The sequence below is a fragment of the Chiloscyllium plagiosum genome, chromosome 5, assembly GCF_004010195.1.
Source record: "Chiloscyllium plagiosum isolate BGI_BamShark_2017 chromosome 5, ASM401019v2, whole genome shotgun sequence".
NCBI lineage: Eukaryota > Metazoa > Chordata > Chondrichthyes > Orectolobiformes > Hemiscylliidae > Chiloscyllium > Chiloscyllium plagiosum.
Window position 1 is genome coordinate 112,584,273 of NC_057714.1, and position 19,449 is coordinate 112,603,721.

The 19,449-nt window shown below is 43.8% G+C and overlaps 1 protein-coding gene across 5 annotated transcripts in view; it reads left to right on the top strand.

The window, feature by feature from the left end:
* hhatlb (hedgehog acyltransferase like, b) overlaps positions 1-19,449 on the top strand; it is a 66,033-nt gene that overhangs the window by 36,706 nt on the left and 9,878 nt on the right. For 4 of the 5 annotated variants that reach the window (XM_043690817.1, XM_043690820.1, XM_043690819.1 and 1 more), the window contains exons 5-10: positions 2,936-3,130; positions 6,261-6,470; positions 8,079-8,250; positions 10,106-10,250; positions 13,440-13,475; positions 14,105-14,306. In XM_043690817.1, coding sequence (XP_043546752.1) covers positions 2,936-3,130; positions 6,261-6,470; positions 8,079-8,250; positions 10,106-10,250; positions 13,440-13,475; positions 14,105-14,306 — 960 coding nt within the window. The remainder of the gene's footprint in view (positions 1-2,935; positions 3,131-6,260; positions 6,471-8,078; positions 8,251-10,105; positions 10,251-13,439; positions 13,476-14,104; positions 14,307-19,449) is intronic. The other variant, XM_043690821.1, reaches the window with a different exon arrangement.

Sequence of the window (19,449 nt, forward strand, 5' to 3'; positions counted from 1 at the left end):
AATCTTTGTAGAGGGAGGAAGAGAGCTTCTTCAAGGAAGGCATCCTTGTAAGAGGATTCGCAGTAGGTTGAAATCTTTGAGGAGAAAGTGAAGTCTGCAGGTGCTTGAGATTAGAGCTGAAAATGTGTTGCTGGAAAAGTGCAGCAGGTCAGGCAGCATCCAGGGAACAGGAGAATCGACGTTTCGGGCATAAGCCCTTCTTCAGGAAGCAGTGGGAGTGAATGAGCATTGGGCAGCCTGAGAGGTTGGCAATGTGGCAATGCCATACGAAGACGTCCCCCCCAGCCCACCCCACTAGACCACATCCAGACTCCTGGAAATGTTTTTTAATTTATTCATTGGATGTGGGCATCTCTGGCTAGACCAGCGTGTATTGTCCATCGCTAGTTCCCCAGAGGGCAGTTAAGAGTACACCTCGTTGCTGTGGGTCTGGGGTCACATGTAGACCAGAGCAGCTAAGGGTGGCAGTTTCCTTCCCTAAAGGGTGTTAATGAACCTGATGATTTTTCCAACAATCAGCAATGGATTCATGGTGAGATAACTTTATTATTAATCTCATTTGTTACTGAATTCAAATTCCACGATCTGCGTTGGCAGGATTTGAACCCGGATCCCCAGGACATTAGTTACATGTCGGGATTAATAGTCTAGTTGGTCATTGCCTCCCCACTTGACCCTTCTGAGGGTGGTCCCTGAAGAGTGTCTGTGTGTGTCTTTCACTCTCTCTCTCTCTCTCTCGCTCACGCACTCGCTCACGCACTCGCTCACGCACTCGCTCACGCACTCGCTCACGCACTCGCTCACGCACTCGCTCACGCACTCGCTCACGCACTCGCTCACGCACTCGCTCACGCACTCGCTCACGCACTCGCTCACGCACTCGCTCACGCACTCGCTCACGCACTCGCTCACGCACTCGCTCACGCACTCGCTCACGCACTCGCTCACGCACTCGCTCACGCACTCGCTCACGCACTCGCTCACGCACTCGCTCACGCACTCGCTCACGCACTCGCTCACGCACTCGCTCACGCACTCGCTCACGCACTCGCTCACGCACTCGCTCACGCACTCGCTCACGCACTCGCTCACGCACTCGCTCACGCACTCGCTCACGCACTCGCTCACGCACTCGCTCTCACTCACTCACTCACTCACTCACTCACTCACTCACACACACACACACAATCCTTCTGTTGAGCTGCCCGTCCACCAGACTGCAAACCTCTGTGCTTTTCCGAGATTTTTCCACTGTGGCCACTTCCTGTTCTGTCTTCCCTTGAAGAGGCAGCCTGCTTTTGCAAGTGTGCTTGCTCCTTGGGTTAGCTCAGTTGGCTGTATGACTGGTTTAATGCAGAGTGATGCCAACAGTGTGGGTTCAATTCCTATACTGGCTGAGGTTACCACAAAGTCTTTCCATCTCAACCTTCATAGAATCCCTACAGTGTGGAAGCAGGCCATTTGGCCCAACAAGTCCACACTGACCCTTTGAAGAATATCCCACCCATTACTCCAATCCTATTGCTCCACATGTTCCCTGACTAATGCACCTGCACATCTTTGGACTGTAGGAGGGATCTGGAGCACCTGGAGGAAACCCATGCAGACACTGGGAGAATGTGCAAACTCCACACACAGTCACCCGAGACTGGAATCGAACAGTGTCCCTGGTGCTGTGAGGCAGCAGTGCTAACCACTGAGCCACCATGCTTCTCACCTTGCTTAAGATGGAGTGCCCCTCAGACCAAACCAGCGCCAGTGGTCTCTCTCGCTGTTGAGAGAGTGGGATTATAGTGACTTTACCTTCACTTTTACTCTACCTTGGGAGTGGGAACCAGTGTTGCTAGCGCCATCTGCTGTGTTCAGACCAGACTGACAGGTTTTGAGAAATGGACACACACAGAGTCTTGCTCTAAAATTGTGCAAGTGTTGTTACTGGACCAATGTTGCACATTGACCACCTCGCTCTGAAGTGTCACTAATCTTCCAGACCTTGGGGTAGCTGAGTTCTGAACCCTGCTTGTGTCTGCTTTTTCCAAAAACAAGATTTGAGAAAAAGGATTGAGATCTATCAACTGTGTATTGTCACGGTGTTTGGTGTGGTCACAGGGTCATTGAGATGCTAAAATGAGGTTGCTTCTGCCCAGTTCCCAAGGTATTCCACAAATGATCCAAAATATTGTTAAAAAGCAAGTTGTGCCCCTTGAAACGTAGCTTATAGGCCAGGTCTGTCCGATGATGACTAGTTTGCAATTGCTGGAGTTTGGGGTAGGTGGGGCAAATGGCATTAGAGTGGAAATTATAAACATGAAAGCTTGAATAGGAATTGAGGCACTTCATTGAATAATACAGTACAGAGGAAGGCCATTTGGCCCATCATAGCTGTGCTAGATACAAGAATTTATACACCACACAGGAATGCAACCTGGGACATGCAGGCCTGTTGATGGAGGCTGGAGGTTTGCAGTCAGTATTGATTTGAGATAAAAGCTCTTGGACTGTGATCCTGACCAGAGACTTCTTTGTGTCTGTTTGCTCATCCTTTCGGTTTGGTTTTTAGTTTATTATTTCATCCCTAACTCCCCCCTGAACTGAATGGCTTCTTTGGCCATCTCAGAGGGCATTAAGAGTCAACCCCATTGCTGTGGGTCTGGAGTCACATGTAGGCCAGACCAGGTAAGGATGGCAGATTTCCATTTCAAGTGAGGGAACCAGATAGTTTTCATGGTCGCTATCACTGAGATCAACTTTCAATTCCAGATTTTATTAATTGGATTTAACTTCCATAAGATGCAATGGTGGGATTTGAACCCACAGCATCTGCATTGCTAGTCCAAGTGACGTGACGCATATGCCATCATCTCCAGTTGGATGATCTATACTTTTTTGATGTTGGTCATATAATAATTGTTCACAATGTTCTGTTTTTACACAGCACAGATCCTTGTATTTTATGGCCTATGGGATACTGGCAGTTCTGGCTACAATGGGGGTCTCATACCTCATGCTGATCCTGGTCCATTGCATTCTGCTGTATAGCATCGGTTTAGCTAAACAGAAATGGCTGTGTTTCGCTGCTGGCCTCTGCAGCCTAGCAACATTCAAATTGGAACCCATGAGCTCTTGGCAGGTAAGAACGTCTCACATAGGAGCAGGGTCTTCAGGCTATTTATTCAATAACCACTTTCCTCTTCCATTTCCCTTTCCTGCTCTGTCCCCTCATCCCTTCAGTCACCAAGTGATGCTGTAAATAGTTGGTTGAGAGACAGACAATATTGGCAGCTTAACATTCCAGGGTTTAGAGAGGAATGTAAAAGTGTTGGGGGAGTTGTGTTATTGATTACTGTGTGGAAGCAGACTTTCAGCCCATTGACTCCACACTGCCCCTCTGCAAAACATCCCATGTAGACTACCCTGTACCCTATTCCTGTAATCTCACATTTCTCATGGCTAAACCATCTCACCTCCACATCCCTGGATGTATGGCCAGTCCTCACAACCTGCACATCTTTGGACTGTGGGAGGAAACCCACAGGGAAAATGTACAAATTCCACCCAGCTAGTTGCCCAAAGTGGCATCAAACCTGGATCTCTGACACGATGAGGCAGCAGTGCTAATCACTGAGTCACCATGCCAACCATGAGTAATTAGAGGAACAGTAATGTAGACAGATAATGGAAAAAGTAAAAACAACAGGGTTGTTATGGTGAGTAATTTTTACTTCCCCTGCACTGACTGAAACTCCCTTAGTGTCAGGGGCTTGGATAGACGGCCAGGTGATCAAAATTTCAGTGGGGGACCATTTTGGGGACAGTGACCATATTTCTGTAAGCTTTAAGTTATTTATGGGTATGGATAATAGTCTTCCTCGGGCAAAAGTACTAAACTGGGAGAAGGCTAACTACCATGATATTTTAGATGCCAGTTGATCAGAGTTCAGGATCAGAACGTTTCTGTGAAAATGAAGAATAAGAATGGCAAGGTTTGGGAACCTTAAATGACATGAGAAATTGTGAGCTTAGTCAAAAAGAAAAAGGAGGCATATGTAAGGTTTAGGAAACTCTTGACAGACAGATCCCTCAAAATACATAGAGATAGCAGGAAAGAATTCAAACTAAGAATGAGGAGGCCTACTTGAGGAGTACTAATGAAATCTCCCCCTGGCATTTATCCATATGCAAGAAGCAAGAGGGTACCTAGGGAAAGGGTAGGTCCACTCAAGGACAAAGAATGGAATTTATTTGTGGAGCTGGAGGAATTGGATGAGGTCTTTAATTAATACTTTACATCATATTCACAAAGGAGAAAGACATGGTGGATGGTAAGTCTTGGGAGGGTGTGTTAATATCCTGGGGCATGTCAATAGAAAAAAAAGATGTTGGGCGTTTTGAAAAGCACTAAGGTAGACATGTCCCAGGACCTGAGGGGATCTATTCCAGAATGCTGAGGGAGGCAGGTGAGGAAACTGTTGGGGCCCTTGTACCAAGTCTTTGTATCCTGTTTAGTAACAGGAAAGGTCCCAGAGGACTGGAGAATGTCCGATATTGTTCCTTTGTTTAAGTAGGGCAACAGGTATCATCAGGGACATTACAGGCCAGTGAGCCTTATGTTAGTGGTAGAGAAATTATTGGAAAAGATTTTTAGGGATATGATTTACTCACATTTGGAAAAATATGAACTTGGGTAGAATGGCTTTGTGAGAGGAAAGTCATGTCTCACAAACTTTACTGAGTTTGTTAAGGAAGTGACAAAGATGATTGCTGCGGGCAGAGCAGTGGACCTTATCTAGTATAGGTTTTACCAAGGCCTTTCACAAGGTCCCTCATGGCAGATTGATACAAAACATGAAGTCACATTGCTCCCACGATAGTTGGTAAACTGGGAAAAAAAAAATCCAGCTTAGTCATAGAAGACAGAAAATAGTAATGGAAAGGCGTTTTTCTAACTGTGACCAGTATTAGCTGTGAGGAGAGGTTGGACAAACCTGTTTGATTTTCACTTGAACCTCAAAGGATGAGGGATGACCTGATAGAAGTTCAGAAAATTGAGAGGTTGGGATAGAATGGATAGTCAGAGTCTTTTTCTCAGGGCACATAGGTTTCAGGTAAAAGAGGAAAATTTAAAGGCAATGTGGGAGGTGAGTTTTTACACAGATGGTGGTAAGTGCCTGGAATGTGCTGCCAGAGGTGGATACAATAACAATGATTAAGAGACATCTTGACAGATACATGAATAGGCAGGGAATAGAGAGATATGGACCTTCTGGAGGTGAAAAGTTTTTAGTTTAGGAAGGCATCATGTGTCGGTGCAGGCTTGGTGGGCCGAAGGGCTTGTTTCTGTGCTGTACTGTTCCTTGTTCTTCTTTATGTAGGGTAGCGGAGTCCAAACCTAGAGGGCATAAGTTTAAGGTGAGAGGGGAGAGACTTAAATGGTGTCAAAGGGGCAACTTTTTCTCTCACAGGGTGGTGAATGTATGGAATGTGCTGCCAGTGGAAGTGGTGGAGGCTGGTACAATTACAACATTTAAAAGGCATCTGGATGGGTACATGAACAGGGAGGGTTTAGAGGGATATGCACCAACTGCTGACAAATGGGACTAGATTAATTTAGGATATCTGGTCAGCATGGACAAGTTGGACTGAAGGGTCTGTTTCTGTGATGTGTATGACTCTATGATTCATGGAACAGAAGGGTTTTTATGATAGTCTGTTAGTGAGATTAGCAGTTTCTTCTCTCTTTATTAATTGAATTTAAATTCTCCCAGCTTCAGCATTTGGACTTTGGTCTTTGGAACACTAGTTTGAGCCTCAGGATTGCTAGCCCAGTAATATTAGCACTCTGTGGCCATTCCCCCTTATGATATCTGCAGATACTGACTAACCACAGTATTTTTGCCCTCCCATGTTCCTCACGCTCCCACTTTAGAGGCCATCACCTGACTCTCTCTGTAATGATGTTTCGATACAGCAGGGTTGTTTAGGCTGAAGCTGTGCTGCTTTGTGTTGAGAAAGCAGCCCTCGCTGTCTGTCTCTACAACTTCCAGCAAATTCACTTGTAGAGCACAGTTCTTCCAGTCGTCCCCTCCAGAAACATCCCAGTGCAATGAGGTTCATGTTAACTGTTGCTCTGATGGGTCCTAAAGGGTTGCAATATATTAATGGGCCAGATCTTTGTAGATCTGCCTTTGGTTAGCCTGTTTTGGAGATTCCAATTTTATGTGGAGTTGAACCTTCCTGTCTGAACTCTTCCCCCATCCTAGACTGGGTTTGTAACGGGTACCTTCCACCTCCATGATATCCTGTTTTATGGAGGAAGTGATTTCACCATCATGCGATGTATGAGCTTTGCGTTGGAAAACGCTGAGAGGAAAGATGGAAATTACTCGATCCTGGACCTGCTGGTGTACAACTTCTACCTCCCTTTCTTCTTCTTTGGACCGGTAATGACCTTCGATCAGTTCCACGCCCAGGTAAGCTTTGAAACAATGCCTGGGAGATCAGAGGAAGACTTGCATTTATACATACACATTCAGGATGTCCGAGAGTGCTTTTACAACCAGTGAAAGATAATAGTCACTGCCATGATGTTTAGGATCAGTAACATCCCAGAGCAACCAGGATAGTACTCAGAGATAATCCTTTGTGATGTTGGTAGACAGATAAACATTGGCCAGGACACAATGGAGTTTCTTGTCTGCTCTATTTCAGAGCAACAAGGTAGAATCTTTCTGACCTAGTAAAAAGGGAAGAGGGGGCTTTGGATGAATCTCTAATCTAAACAGAGATATTCTTCATAGTGTTGCACGGCCCTTGTGTAGTGATGGAGTGTCCGTGTATAAGATTGTTCAAGACTTGAGATCTGTGTTCCCTTGTAGCTGCTTGTCTGAACGGCCATGGGAATGTGTTAAGGGATAGGTAGGCGATACACCAGCAGTCAAAGTGTGGCATTGGAAAAGCACAGCAGGTCAGGCAGCATCCGAGGAGCAGGAGAGCAGCTCTCCCTTTTAAGGGATCCCAGGCGGAACAACAAGAAGGCCACACACAAGAATCATGGGTAACATTGGTCACGTCTCCTCAGGTGCTGCCTGACCGGCTATGCTTTTCTAACACCACACTTTTCGACTCTGATATCCAACATCTGCAGTCCTCACTTTCTCCCAACATTGGTCATGGGTGCAATCAGTCAAATGGAATTGGGCTTCTTGACCCTCTCCAGGGATTTTAGACAAAAGGAAAGACTCAAGAAATTGGGCTTATTCTTATTGGAGCAGAGAAAATTAACAGGTGACCTTATTGAAGTGTTCAGAATTATGAGCAATTTGGACAGGGTAAGGAAGGATTTTCTGTTTCCACTAGTTGGTATGTCAGTAGTTAGGGGTCACTATTTCAAGATTGTCAGCAAGAGAACTAGGAATAAGATGAGGAGAAACATCTTTACTGAGTGAGTTGTTAGGATTTGGAATGTGCTGCCTGGGAGCATGGTTGAGGCAGATTCCATCAGGTTTCAAAAGAAATCTGGATCTACATTTGAAAGGGACAAAGGTGTAATGGAAAATTAACATTTATTGTGTAATCTATAAAAGCATAGGGAAACAAAGAAGGGCCTGACTTTGCAAAATATTGCAGACAGACAGAAAAAAATGTAAAGTTAAACCGGCCTAACTGTAGACTTACAAGGCCAGTAAATGACCATATCAACAGTCAAGGAATGCGAAAAGCAACTCCACATATGGAAAGAAACTCTAATGTTCCAGGCTCCTGGCCTTGAGGTATTGATAAGGAAAAGTGCATTATAGTATAAAGGGAATATGTGAAAGTTATCAGGCACCCCTTACATGAGGCGTCTTGTATTGGGTCCCTTTGCAGAGGTTAAAAATAAACTTTTTCTTTGCTCTTGCTAGCATTTGAGTTGAGTCGATTTAATTTCCACGACAAAGGCTGCGAAGATAGAGCTGGACTAGCTGGGCAGCTCTTTCAGGAGTTCTAACAGACACAATGGGTCTAATGGCCGCCTCCTGTGCTGTAAAATTCTATGGTTCTATAAAAGAACTTCTTACTCTGAGCTTTGTGTATCACAGGTGAACCAATCAAAACTCATTCGGAAAGAGAATGAGATGTGGAACATCAGGAAGTATGCCATTGCGCACCTCACTGTAATCATCCTTGTGGATATCTTCTTCCATTACCTCTACATTCTGACCATCCCTTCGGATCTGAAGCTGGTGGCACGCCTTTCTGATTGGGCATTAGGTAGGTCCCTGGATTCACCCATCAGCCCATAGCCTCCCTGACTCCCAGTTCCATTCCCAAGTCCAAACCTCTCCTTTTAAATCTCGCTTGACCATTATCCCTGACCTTATTGAGGCTTCGGGCATCCTCACTTCCATTACAAATCCTTCCATGGCGTTTTTTTCACACTGGTCTTGCTTGAGCCCCAAATTCAACTCCATCTTCAACTAAAGGGCATAGCCTCAGAATAAAGGGGAAGCAGACTTAAGACTGAGTTGAGAAGGAACCCCTTCACCCAAGGGGTTGTGAATCTGTGGAATTCCCTGCCCAGCAAAGCAGGTGAGGCTATGTGGTTGAATGTTTTTAAGGCAAAGATAGATTTTTGAACAATATAGGAGTTAAGGGTTATGATGAACGATGGGTAAGTGAAGCTGAGTCCACGAAAAGATTAGCCATGATCATATTGAATTGTGGAGAAGGCTTGAGGGGCCAGATGGCCTACTCCTGCTCCTAGTTCTTACGTTCTTATGTTGTTATCTCATGTTATCCTTGTTCAATTGGTGCCATTATCTGTATTTCTCCCAGACTTTACAAACTTTGCCATGGAAATCCGAATTCTATTCAACCCAAAACTATCTTTGAAAAAAATGGTTTAAAAAAACTACTGTTGCTTTTACAGGACGTACACTACCAATGAAGTCTTCCAGGATTTTTTGTTTGTTCATGGAATGTGGGTAACGTCAGCAAGACCAGAACTTGTTGCCCATCTGTGATTGCCTTTGTATTGAGTGGCCATTTCAGAGGGCAATTAAGTTGGTGTGGGACTGGAGTCACACGTAGGCCAGATCAGGAAAGGATGGTAGATTTTCTTCCCTAAAGGATATTAGGCAATCCCATGCGTTTTTACAACAATCGCTAAGGTGCTCTGGAATCACGTCCCCAGCTAAAGATTCTGGATTACTAATCCAGTCACATGACCACTACACTGCTATAGCCTCCAGAACTAGTGATACTGTGGTATGTAGAAAAACATCAATTTGCAAACTGCAAGGTGTCTCAATAGCAATGAGATAATATAGGAATATGTAGAACCTGTATAAATCCAAGGCACACCAGAGCTCTTACAGAAGCTCTTTACCCATCCACACCCATATCACGTGGATATGTGCAGAGGTATAATGGCACCTGAACATGATGCGTTATAGTTCGCTCAGAGTAAGAGGTGTTTTGGCAGTTTTCTTTACCTGCATGTTGTAGTGTCACTCTGGATAGTGATGGTAGAGCCTCCTACATTCTTTCCACAATATAGCTGACCAGAAATCTCTCCACGTTTTGACAGCCTGCCATTGGTCGATATAGGAAGACTTTGCATTCTTAGGATGTGGGCATCACTGGCTAAGCCAGCATTTATTGTGTATCCCTAATTGCCCAGAGGGCAGTTAGGAGTCAACTGCATTGCTGTGGGTCTGGAGTCACATGTAGGCCAGACTGGGTAAGGATAGCAGTTTCCTTCCTTAGGGAACCAAATAGGTTTTTCTGACAACATGGTTACCATTACATTCTTAATTCCAGATTTTTAAAAATTGAATTCACGTTCCACTATGCGCCTTGGTGGGATTTGAACCCAGGTCCCTAGACCATTACTTGGGTCTCTGGAATAATAGTTCAGTGATAATACCACTAGGCTGTTGCCTCCCCAACCTGGGAGGAGAACATACCTTTCTTCGGGCATTAGTTCTAGGGTGGGAGGCAGGGCCCTCCAATATAAAGGACACTCTATCGAACTAGAAACTCAGCCCTGTCCTGATGGTGCCCAAACATTTTCACTGATAAATCTGCCTTTGCTTTTATCTCCCTCCCTGATTCCATGGCAAAGCTTGTTTGGCTTATTTCAACCTGGTGTATGACTGGATAAAGGCAGCAGTGATGTTTGGCGTGGTTGGAACCGTGGCCAGACTTGACTACCTTGACCCACCCAAACCACCGAAATGCATCACCATGCTATACGTCTTTGCTGAAACGTAAGTGTCTCTTTTCTTCCTTTTTATTCAGTTTCCTTTCATTCTTCTAATGGAGAGAAAAAGAAGAGCACTGGGATTACCGCGCAAAATCTGATCTCTATAGTTTGCTGATGTACTTTGCATCTATTGCTGTAACAATGGAATTTTTCTGCCTGTCAAGCTTTTGGCCACTGATGTTATAAACTGTGCGTTTAAACTGTGGCAAGTCTGCATTGTGGGCTCTTCATAGAATCCAGAGTGGTACAGTGCAGAAGGAGGATCCTTGGTCCATCCAGTCAGTGCCTGCGTTTTCAAGGATACAGTCCCAATTTTCTGCCCTGGCTTTACCCCCATAATCTCAGTAATTTGTTTCTTCTTCAAAACTTTTTCCGGATTGGATCTGTTAAATCTGTTTCTGTTACCTTATCAGGTGGTGCATTCCTAATTTTAAATATGCATTGTGCAAAGTAGCTTTTCTTTGTTCTACTTTATGGTACCTTTGTCAATAATCTTCAGTTTTTACACATGAGCCATTTTATTTACCATTTCCAAGTATCTCGTGATTGTTTTCCTACGATTGGAAAAACCTTTTCTTATTCATTTATGGTATTATTGGATATAATTGCTGAGATTTATTACCCATCCTTAATTGACCTGGAGCAGATGGCCTTGAATCACAGCATGGCTGGAGAGTTTTGATCTCTTATCTACTATAGTTAATGCAGTTGATTAATTATTTTGACGAAGGTGTATAGTTTGCTATTGTCATTTGCAATTTAGATTTTTAAAAACAAAAGGAAGATGTGTGCTTTCATTTCTGTGAAGGTAACTTTATCAGGAGGTCAGAAGGTTATTTGGAACAGTGAACTGAAGATAGTTTCCAAGATAGCATGACTCATTGGACAGCTGTGGTGTTACTGGTTGGATGTTTATACTGCTGAGTTTAATCTAGACAGAGAAAATGGATCAGAGACACTAATTTAGTTTTGGCTTCAGAGTAGGAGAAACAAGTTTCCAGTTCAGTTCTTCTTAGCAAGAAAAGTCTTAGTTTGTCGGATCTCCATGTTGTGGAAGTGTTGAGAAGCTATAAAACTATCTGAACTGAAGAGGTTTAGGCCATCCGAAATGGGGAAAAGAGCTCATTCCAGCAAACTTGGAAAGAATTTGTAAAACTATCTTAGCAGTCAAAAAAGGATAAATGAAAAGATTCAGTTAGGTAAGTGTCATGAACCAGACCAGACCCCCTCAAAATATTATAAGAAGACAGCCTAGACCTTAGATCCTAAATTTTTCTTATTTTAAAGGCAAATGTAAAATGTCAGTTCCTGATGCGATGCGACTGTTCAAACTACTCGATATTAGACAAAACACTATTTATTTAAACACTGTAATTAAAATACAATCAAAGATAACTTAACTATATTGGAACAATTAACAAAATTATACATTCAGTAACTATTACTAATTAGCTGTTCTGATATTGTAACATCCTTTGGGGAAAAACAAAGAAGGTTCAGATACCAATTATCACATGCAGTTCTCCAATCCAAGAGGAAAAAACATCAAGAGAAACTTTAGAGAGGAGCAGCCAGGAGGCATTCACTGAAGCTTCCAACTCTTTTAACACCCCAATAGTTTCTGCTTAAAGCTAAACTGTAAACCTTAAAATCTAGCTAGAAAGCAGGCTGTTTCCATTGTCCAACTTCGTAAAAAAAAAATTCCCCAAGGCCTCACAAGCAGTTTATTCAAGTGGTCTTCAGTAGGTGGCTCTGCCTTACAGCCTCTCTTCAAAAATGATCAGGACAAAATAACCTCTCGAAAGCCACAGCATCATCACATCAGGAATTGGAACTGAGATGGGAGTGATATTTCTTTGGGATTTAAGGACCTGTCATGGATGTCACTGAGAAACAGGTTGAATTTTGTTTCGCTATATATATCAAGATTTTTCTAAACTGGCTTATATGTAGCTTTTGTTTTTAAATTCCTTTGTGTAATAAACTTGAGTCTTTTCTTGAAAAGCACATTTACACCCGGGTGGATATGCTTCAGTCACTAAACACCTTGTTAACCACCTGCAAAAATTATACGTATGATCAATGAAGTGTTATGATTCTAGCTAATAATACCAAACATGATCAATCCCAGAACAAAGGCTGGTTTGGACCCTCTTATATTCTACATTCTGCTGCAACCACATGCTTGCTTGGAACTGAATTATTTTGGTCACTGTTCAGAAAGTCAATTTTGGAACTTTATCTTAAATAAAAAGAACTGAACTGGCGTACTGCCTCTTATTGTGGATTTGGAACTCAATAATGTATATACACTATAGAGCTTTCATCACTCCATGATATACCTTTTCCAGTATCACCATCAGCTGAAGAACTGATGTGGAGATGCTGGTGTTGCACTGAGGTGGACAAAGTCTGAAGTCTCACGACACCAGGTTGTAGATGCTTGTGATTTCAAGTAAACCTGTAGGACTATAACCTGAAATTGTGTGACTTCTGCTAAAGAATTGGCTAAGAATCTATTCGAGTTGGGATTCAGGGGCTGTATGGATAGAACATTTGTTTGCTGAAAGATGACTGAATTGTTGGGTGTGTGGACAGATCAGGGTCAGGTAGTGATCTGGTCAAGGATATATGATCCAGGGATTTATGCATGCTTTTTAAAAAAACTGTGTATAATTGCTACTGACAATCATGACCCCTGTCTAGTTGGGAAAGTGGTAGCAAGCTGCCAACTTGAATGACTCCAGTCTGCTTGGTGAGTCTGTATGCATAGTGATGTTAGGGAGAGAGTTCCAACACTGCAGATATAGTAAACAGACAGTACAGAGTGAAATGACCATCTTGAATGCAGTTTGGTTTCTTTAGGAAGCACACTGCAGTAAATTCCTTCAGAATGAGCTGGATACATTCAGTAAATAATGACTAGTCTGTGTAAGTGAAGTAAATAGAGATTCTGCATCTGTTTGCCTTTGTGCCTTCAGGAAGAAGCCCCAAGACTAGTGAAAACTGTTAGTTAGAGGCACAGAGTCGTACAGCATGGAAACAGGCCCTTCGGCCCAACTCGTCCATGCTGACCAGGTTTCCTAAACTGAACTAGCCCCATTTGTCTGTGTTCGGCCTATATTAAACATTACTATCCATGTACCTGTCCAAATGTCGTTTAAATGTTGTCATTGTATGATCTATATTTCAGGCACTTTGACAGAGGGATAAATGACTGGCTGTGCAAGTAAGTAACCAATCTTTGTTTTGATCTGTTATTACTTGCTTCCAGGAAGTTGCAAAGCCACGTTGACTGCCCTTCCCTATTTGCCTGGGGAAGATGGTGACAGCATTTCATATTGTAATGACATCCCTGTGACATTTCTGGGTGCAGAGTGTCAACAATCACTTCTACGCAACACTTCAGGATGAATTCCTGGGCTAAGTGCTTTGGGAAGGTGTGAGGTGGCGAAAGGCGCTATACAAATGCAGATTCACGCTTTTCAAAGCCAATATCACTGGCACGGCTCCTTGCTGGAGGCTCGTCTAAACGGCGCCCCCTCTGGCTGCAGAGGTTAGACCCTGCTGGAGCAGAAAGCATGGGAGGGATGAGGTTGTGGAAGTCCAAGCACTGCACTGCTCAACTGTGACGCTGCCCCTCCACGCCCCCCCCCCCCCCCACTTCACCATGACCCTAATCCATATCCGCCATCTTTGCTAGGCGATACTCAAATGTAAACAGGATAAGACCTGGCCGTGAAGGGCCCTTGCATGTTTGAATGTGGTACTCATAGCCAGGAAACTCTGCCCCAGTGAGAGTACACAGGGCAATCTCTAGATACAAATGCTACCAAGACAGTATCCCTTCTTCCCCAGGTACGTTTATGATTATTTGGGAGAAGACCACGACAACATCCTGAAGGAGTTGCTGGCGACAATTTGCACCTTCCTGATCACTACACTCTGGCTCGGCCCAGAGACCGTGGTCTACATCTGGTCCGTGTGTAACTGCTTCGGCCTCAACTTCGAGCTCTGGGTACAAAAATTCTTCCAACTGGAACCCTTTGCTTCCATTGAGGTGAGGTCCTAAATGTGCAAAATTTCCCTCGTTGGTTGACAAAACCCTTTGTAGCTGTGAATTCCCTGCAACTCTGAGCCTGGGAGTTGCACGCACGACACCATGTGTCACTGAGCTGGTCAGACCAGCCTCTCTCTGTGGTCAGACCACTCTTCTCTCAAAGCAACAGGTTGAGGGTTCAGGCCCCATCCCAGGATCTGAGTATAAAATAAAGGGGTAGGCCATTTAGAACAGAGTTGAGGAGAAACTTCTTCATCCAGAGAGTGGTCGATATGCTCTTCCCCAGAAGGTAGTGGAGGTCAAGTCTCTGGATACATTCAAGAAAGAGATAGATAGAGCTCTTAAAGATAGTCTAATCAAGGGTTATGGGGATTAGGCAGGAACAGGATACTGGTTGTGGATGATCAGCCATGATCATAATGGTGGTGCTGGCTCGAAGGGCTAAATGGCCTACTCCTGCACCTATTGCCTATAAAAGCTAAGCTCACAGTCTGGTGCAGTACCAGGGGATTGCAGTATTATAAGAGGTGCTGTCTTTTGGATGAGACATTAACTCAAATCCCTTTCTGCCCTCTTGTGGCAAGAAATAGGAATAGGAGAAGTCCATTTGGCCCATCAAGCCTGCTTCCCCCATTCACAGAAAATGAATGTGTGGTTTGGACTCATGGAATTGGTCAAGGATTGGTTTGTGGACAGGAAGCAGAAAGAGGGCATAAAGAGGGGGCAGTGTTTCAGAGGTGTGGAGTGTTTCAGGGGTCAATGCTGGGGCTTTAGCTATTTTACAATCCTCATTAATGATTGAGATGAAAAGACATAGTAAAGAATCTACACCTGTTGATAATAAGAGGAGGTGATGGCCTCGTGGTATTATTGCTAGACTGTTAACCCAAAGACCCAGGTAATATTCTCAGGACCTGGGTTCACATTCTGTCTCAGCAGATGGTGGAATTTGAAATCAATAAAAATCTTGAATTAAAAGTCTAATGAATTGATTGTTGGGTAAAACCCACCTGGTTCCCTAGTACCTTTTAGGAAAGGAAACTGCCATCCTTATCTGGTCTGACCTACATGTGACTCCAGACCCACAGCAATGCAGTTGCCTCTTAACTACCCTCTTGGTAATTAGGGATGGGCAATTAATGTCGGCCTTTGATGCCCACATCTTGTGAATGAATGTTTGAAAATAAAGCTAAGTAGAAAAGTAGGCTGTCAGGAGGATATAACAGCTGAAAGGGTAGACAAGTCAAATGAGCAGACACCCAGATGGGAGATGGATGATAATGTAGGGCAGTGTGAAATTATTCACTCTTGCAATAAGAATAGAAAAGCACAGAATATTTTATAAAAGGTATTAAACTTGCAGATATTGCAAAAAATTAGGAAGGTAAATGGCAGATTGGCTTTAATTGGAGGGAGACTGGAGTACAGAAGTAAAGAGCTCTTGTTACAGTTGTACAGGTGGGACCAGATTTGGAAGATGATGCACAGTTTTGATTTCCACATTTAAGAAAATATACACCTGTATCAGAGGTGAAGGATCACTAAACTAATCCATGGATGAAGGGGGTGTCCAAAGTGGAGACGCTAAAGAAATTGGATCTATCTTCTCTGGCGTTTAGAAGAATGAGCAGTGATCTTGTTGAGACCTACAAGATTCTGAAGGGGCTTGACAGGGAAAATCAAATACAGTCTCGGAATAAGGGACTAATCATTTAGGACTAAGTTGAGAAATTGCTTCACCCCCAAGTGTTGTGAATCTTTGAAATTCCACCCAGGAGATTATGAATGCTCCCATTATTGAATATAGTTAAGGCATGGAGAGATATTTGGTGTCTCAAGGAATCGAGGGAAAAAGGGGAGTAGACAGGGAAGTGGAGTTGAAGCCTAATGGGAGAACAGGTGTCATGGGCTGTGAATAGTCTCCTCTTAATGCTTGTGTTCTTTCTGAATTTAAATAAATGCTGGCGAAGTCAACGATATCCATAGCTCATGAAAGAAAAAGATTGCCATGGAGTTGGAGGAAAGCCATACTGGTATTGGAGGCAGTCCAGAGAAGGTCACTAGGTTGAGATTAGGTATGGAGGGATTGTCTTCTGAGCAGATATGGAGTACGTTGGCTCATTGGAATATAGAAGAATGAAAGGTGACCTGAATGAAACATATAAGATTCTTAGGAGACTTTACAGGGTAGATGTGGGGAGATTGTTTTCCCACGTGGGAGAGTCCAGGACCAGAGGGCATAATCTCAGAATGAGGGGGTCATCCATTTAAGGCCCAGATAAGGAGGAATTTCTTCTTTCAGAGGGGAGTAAACCTGTGGAACTCTTTACTGCTGTGGGCTGTTGAAGCTGGGTCATTGAGTATATTCAAGACCAAGCTAGACAGATTTTTAATCAGTAAGGGAATGGAGGGTGATGGGGAAAAGGCAAGACCTTCCTGATGAAGGGCTTTTGTTCAAAACATCAATTTTCCTGCTTCGCGGATGCTGTCTGATCTGTGCTTTTGCAGCACTACTCTAATCTTGACTCTAATCTCCAGCATTTGCAGTAGCCACGTTCGCCTCAATGTTCTGAATGTTCTGCTCCTATGTAGGTCTGGGGTGGAAAAGACCCCAAAACCTTCCTTTGGAAAGAGAAGAGAGGAAGGCAGAGAGAGAGAATGGCAGACCAGATAACATTTTCCGGACATCAAATAAAAAAAGCTTAAAGGGGCTTTAGTTTCTCAGTCATACAATTGTGTGATTACATCACGTCAGACAACAGACAATACCTTGAAGTAAAGAGCAATTTGAATTGTTACATTTCATGTTTTTGATTGTGTTTCGGGGCTTTATTAAAAATGAAATGTTTTTTTTCTCCAGGTTTGGCTTTTGCAATTTAGCTCCATCCAGCCCTGGCCAAAGGGTGCAATGTTAATTGTCTGTGCACATTTAAGGATCATGGAGCTGTCCCTGATTATACATTACCTTAAAGGAAGAGGACATGGTGCAGTGGTAATGTCAGTGGATTAGTGATCTGACATTCCAGGCTAATGTTCTAGAGACAGAGTGTGAATCCCACCATGGCAGACAGTTAAATTTGAATACAATAAAAATTTGGAATGAAAATCTAGCTAATGCTAACTGTGTAACACTGGTAAACCCATCCAGTTCATTAATGCCCCTTGGACCATAAGAAATAAGAACAGGAGTAGGCTGTTTGACTCCTGGATCCTGCCCTGCCATTCAGTAAGTTCATGGCCGATCCAACATTCTTTACATCCACCTTCCTGCATTTTCTTTGTAACCTTTGACTGATCAAGAATCTCTATACCTCAGCTTTAAATATATACAAGGACTCCGCCCCACAGCTCTCTGTGGCAAAGAGTTCCAAAGACACTCAACCTTCTGAGAGAAGAAATTCCTCCTCATCTCAATCTAAAATTGGTGCCCCTTTATTCTGAAATTGTGCCCTCTGGTCTGAGACTCTCCCATGAGGGGAAACATCACTCTCAGTATTTACCCCTTAATGCTATACATTTCAATAAGATCATCTCATTCTTCTAAACTTCAATGAGTAGAGGCCCAATTTGTTCAACCTTTGCTCTTCAGACAATCCCTCCATACCAGGGATCTCTCCTACAGAACACTCCTCTGAACTAACTCTAATGAAATAATATCTTTTCTTAAATAAAGGGACACAATACTCCAGGTGTGGTCTCAGCAGCACCTTGTGCTAAGACTTCACTACTCTTACACTCCAACCCCCATGAAATAAAGCAGCATCAAAGGAGCAGGAGAATCAATGTTTCGGGCATAAGCCCTTCTTCCTGAATCGACGATTCTCCTGTTCCTTGGATGCTGCCTGACCTGCTGCGCTTTTCCAGCAACACAGTTTTCAGCTCTGATCTCCAGCATCTGCAGCCCTCACTTTCTCCCATGAAGTAAGGGCCAACATTCCACTAGCCTTCCTGATTACCTAATGCCCCTGAGTGCTAGCTTTCTGTGTTTCATGCACAAGTTCCCCCAACTCCTTTATGTTGAAGTTTGCAGTTTTTCCCCATTGAAATAATAATTTGTTGTTTTGTATCCCATCCAAAATTAACAACTTCATATTTTCCCGTATTGTACTCAATTTGCCACCTTCTTGCCCACTCACTTGACCTCTGAATATCTCTCTGTAAGCTGTTTGTATCTCTCTCACAACCTGCCTTTCCACCTATTTTTGTGTTGTCTGCAAGTTTGACTTCAATACATTCCCTTCCTTCCTCCAAGTCATTAATATACATTGTAAACAAATGTGATCCCAGCACTGATTAGATTAGATTCCCTACAATGTGGAAACAGACCTTTTGGCCCAACAAGTCCACACTGACCCTCTGAAGAGTAACCCACCCAGACCCATTTCCCTCTGACTAATGCACCTATCACTATAGGCAACTTAGCATAGCCAGTTCACCGAACCTGCACATCTTTGGACTGTGGGAGGAAACCCACGCAGATACAGGGAGAATGTGTAAACTCCACACAGACAGTTGCCCAAGGCTGGAATTGAACCTGGGACCCTGGTGCTGTGAGGCAGCAGTGCTAACCACTGAGCCACCGTGCCGCCCCAATCCCTGTGGAATCCCACTAGTCACAGTTGCCAACCTGAAAAGGAAGCCCTTATCCCCACTCACTATTTCTTGTCCAATAGTCAATTCTGTATTCATGGCACTGTACTAACACAGTGGGCTGTTACCACATGACTTAACTTTTTGTAAGGTATCTTGTCAAATGCCTCTGGGATTCCAAAGGTAACACTAACTTGATAAGAGTTCTTCGAGGAAGTGACCAAGTTGTTAGATGAACCAAGTTGTTAGATGAACCAAGTTGTTAGTTGCTAGTGGGTGGCACGGTGGCACTGCTGCCTCACAGCGCCAGAGACCCGGGTTCTGTGTGGACTGTGTGGAGTTTGCACATTCTCCCCGTGTCTGCGTGGGTTTCCTCCGGGTGCTCTGGTTTCCTCCCATAGTCCAAAGATGTGCAGGTTAGGTGAATTGGCCATTCTAAATTGCCCGTAGTGTTAGGTAAGGGGAAAATGTAGGGGTATGGGTGGGTTGCGCTTCGGCGGGTCGGTGTGGACTTGTTGGGCCGAAGGGCCTGTTTCCACACTGTAATGTAATC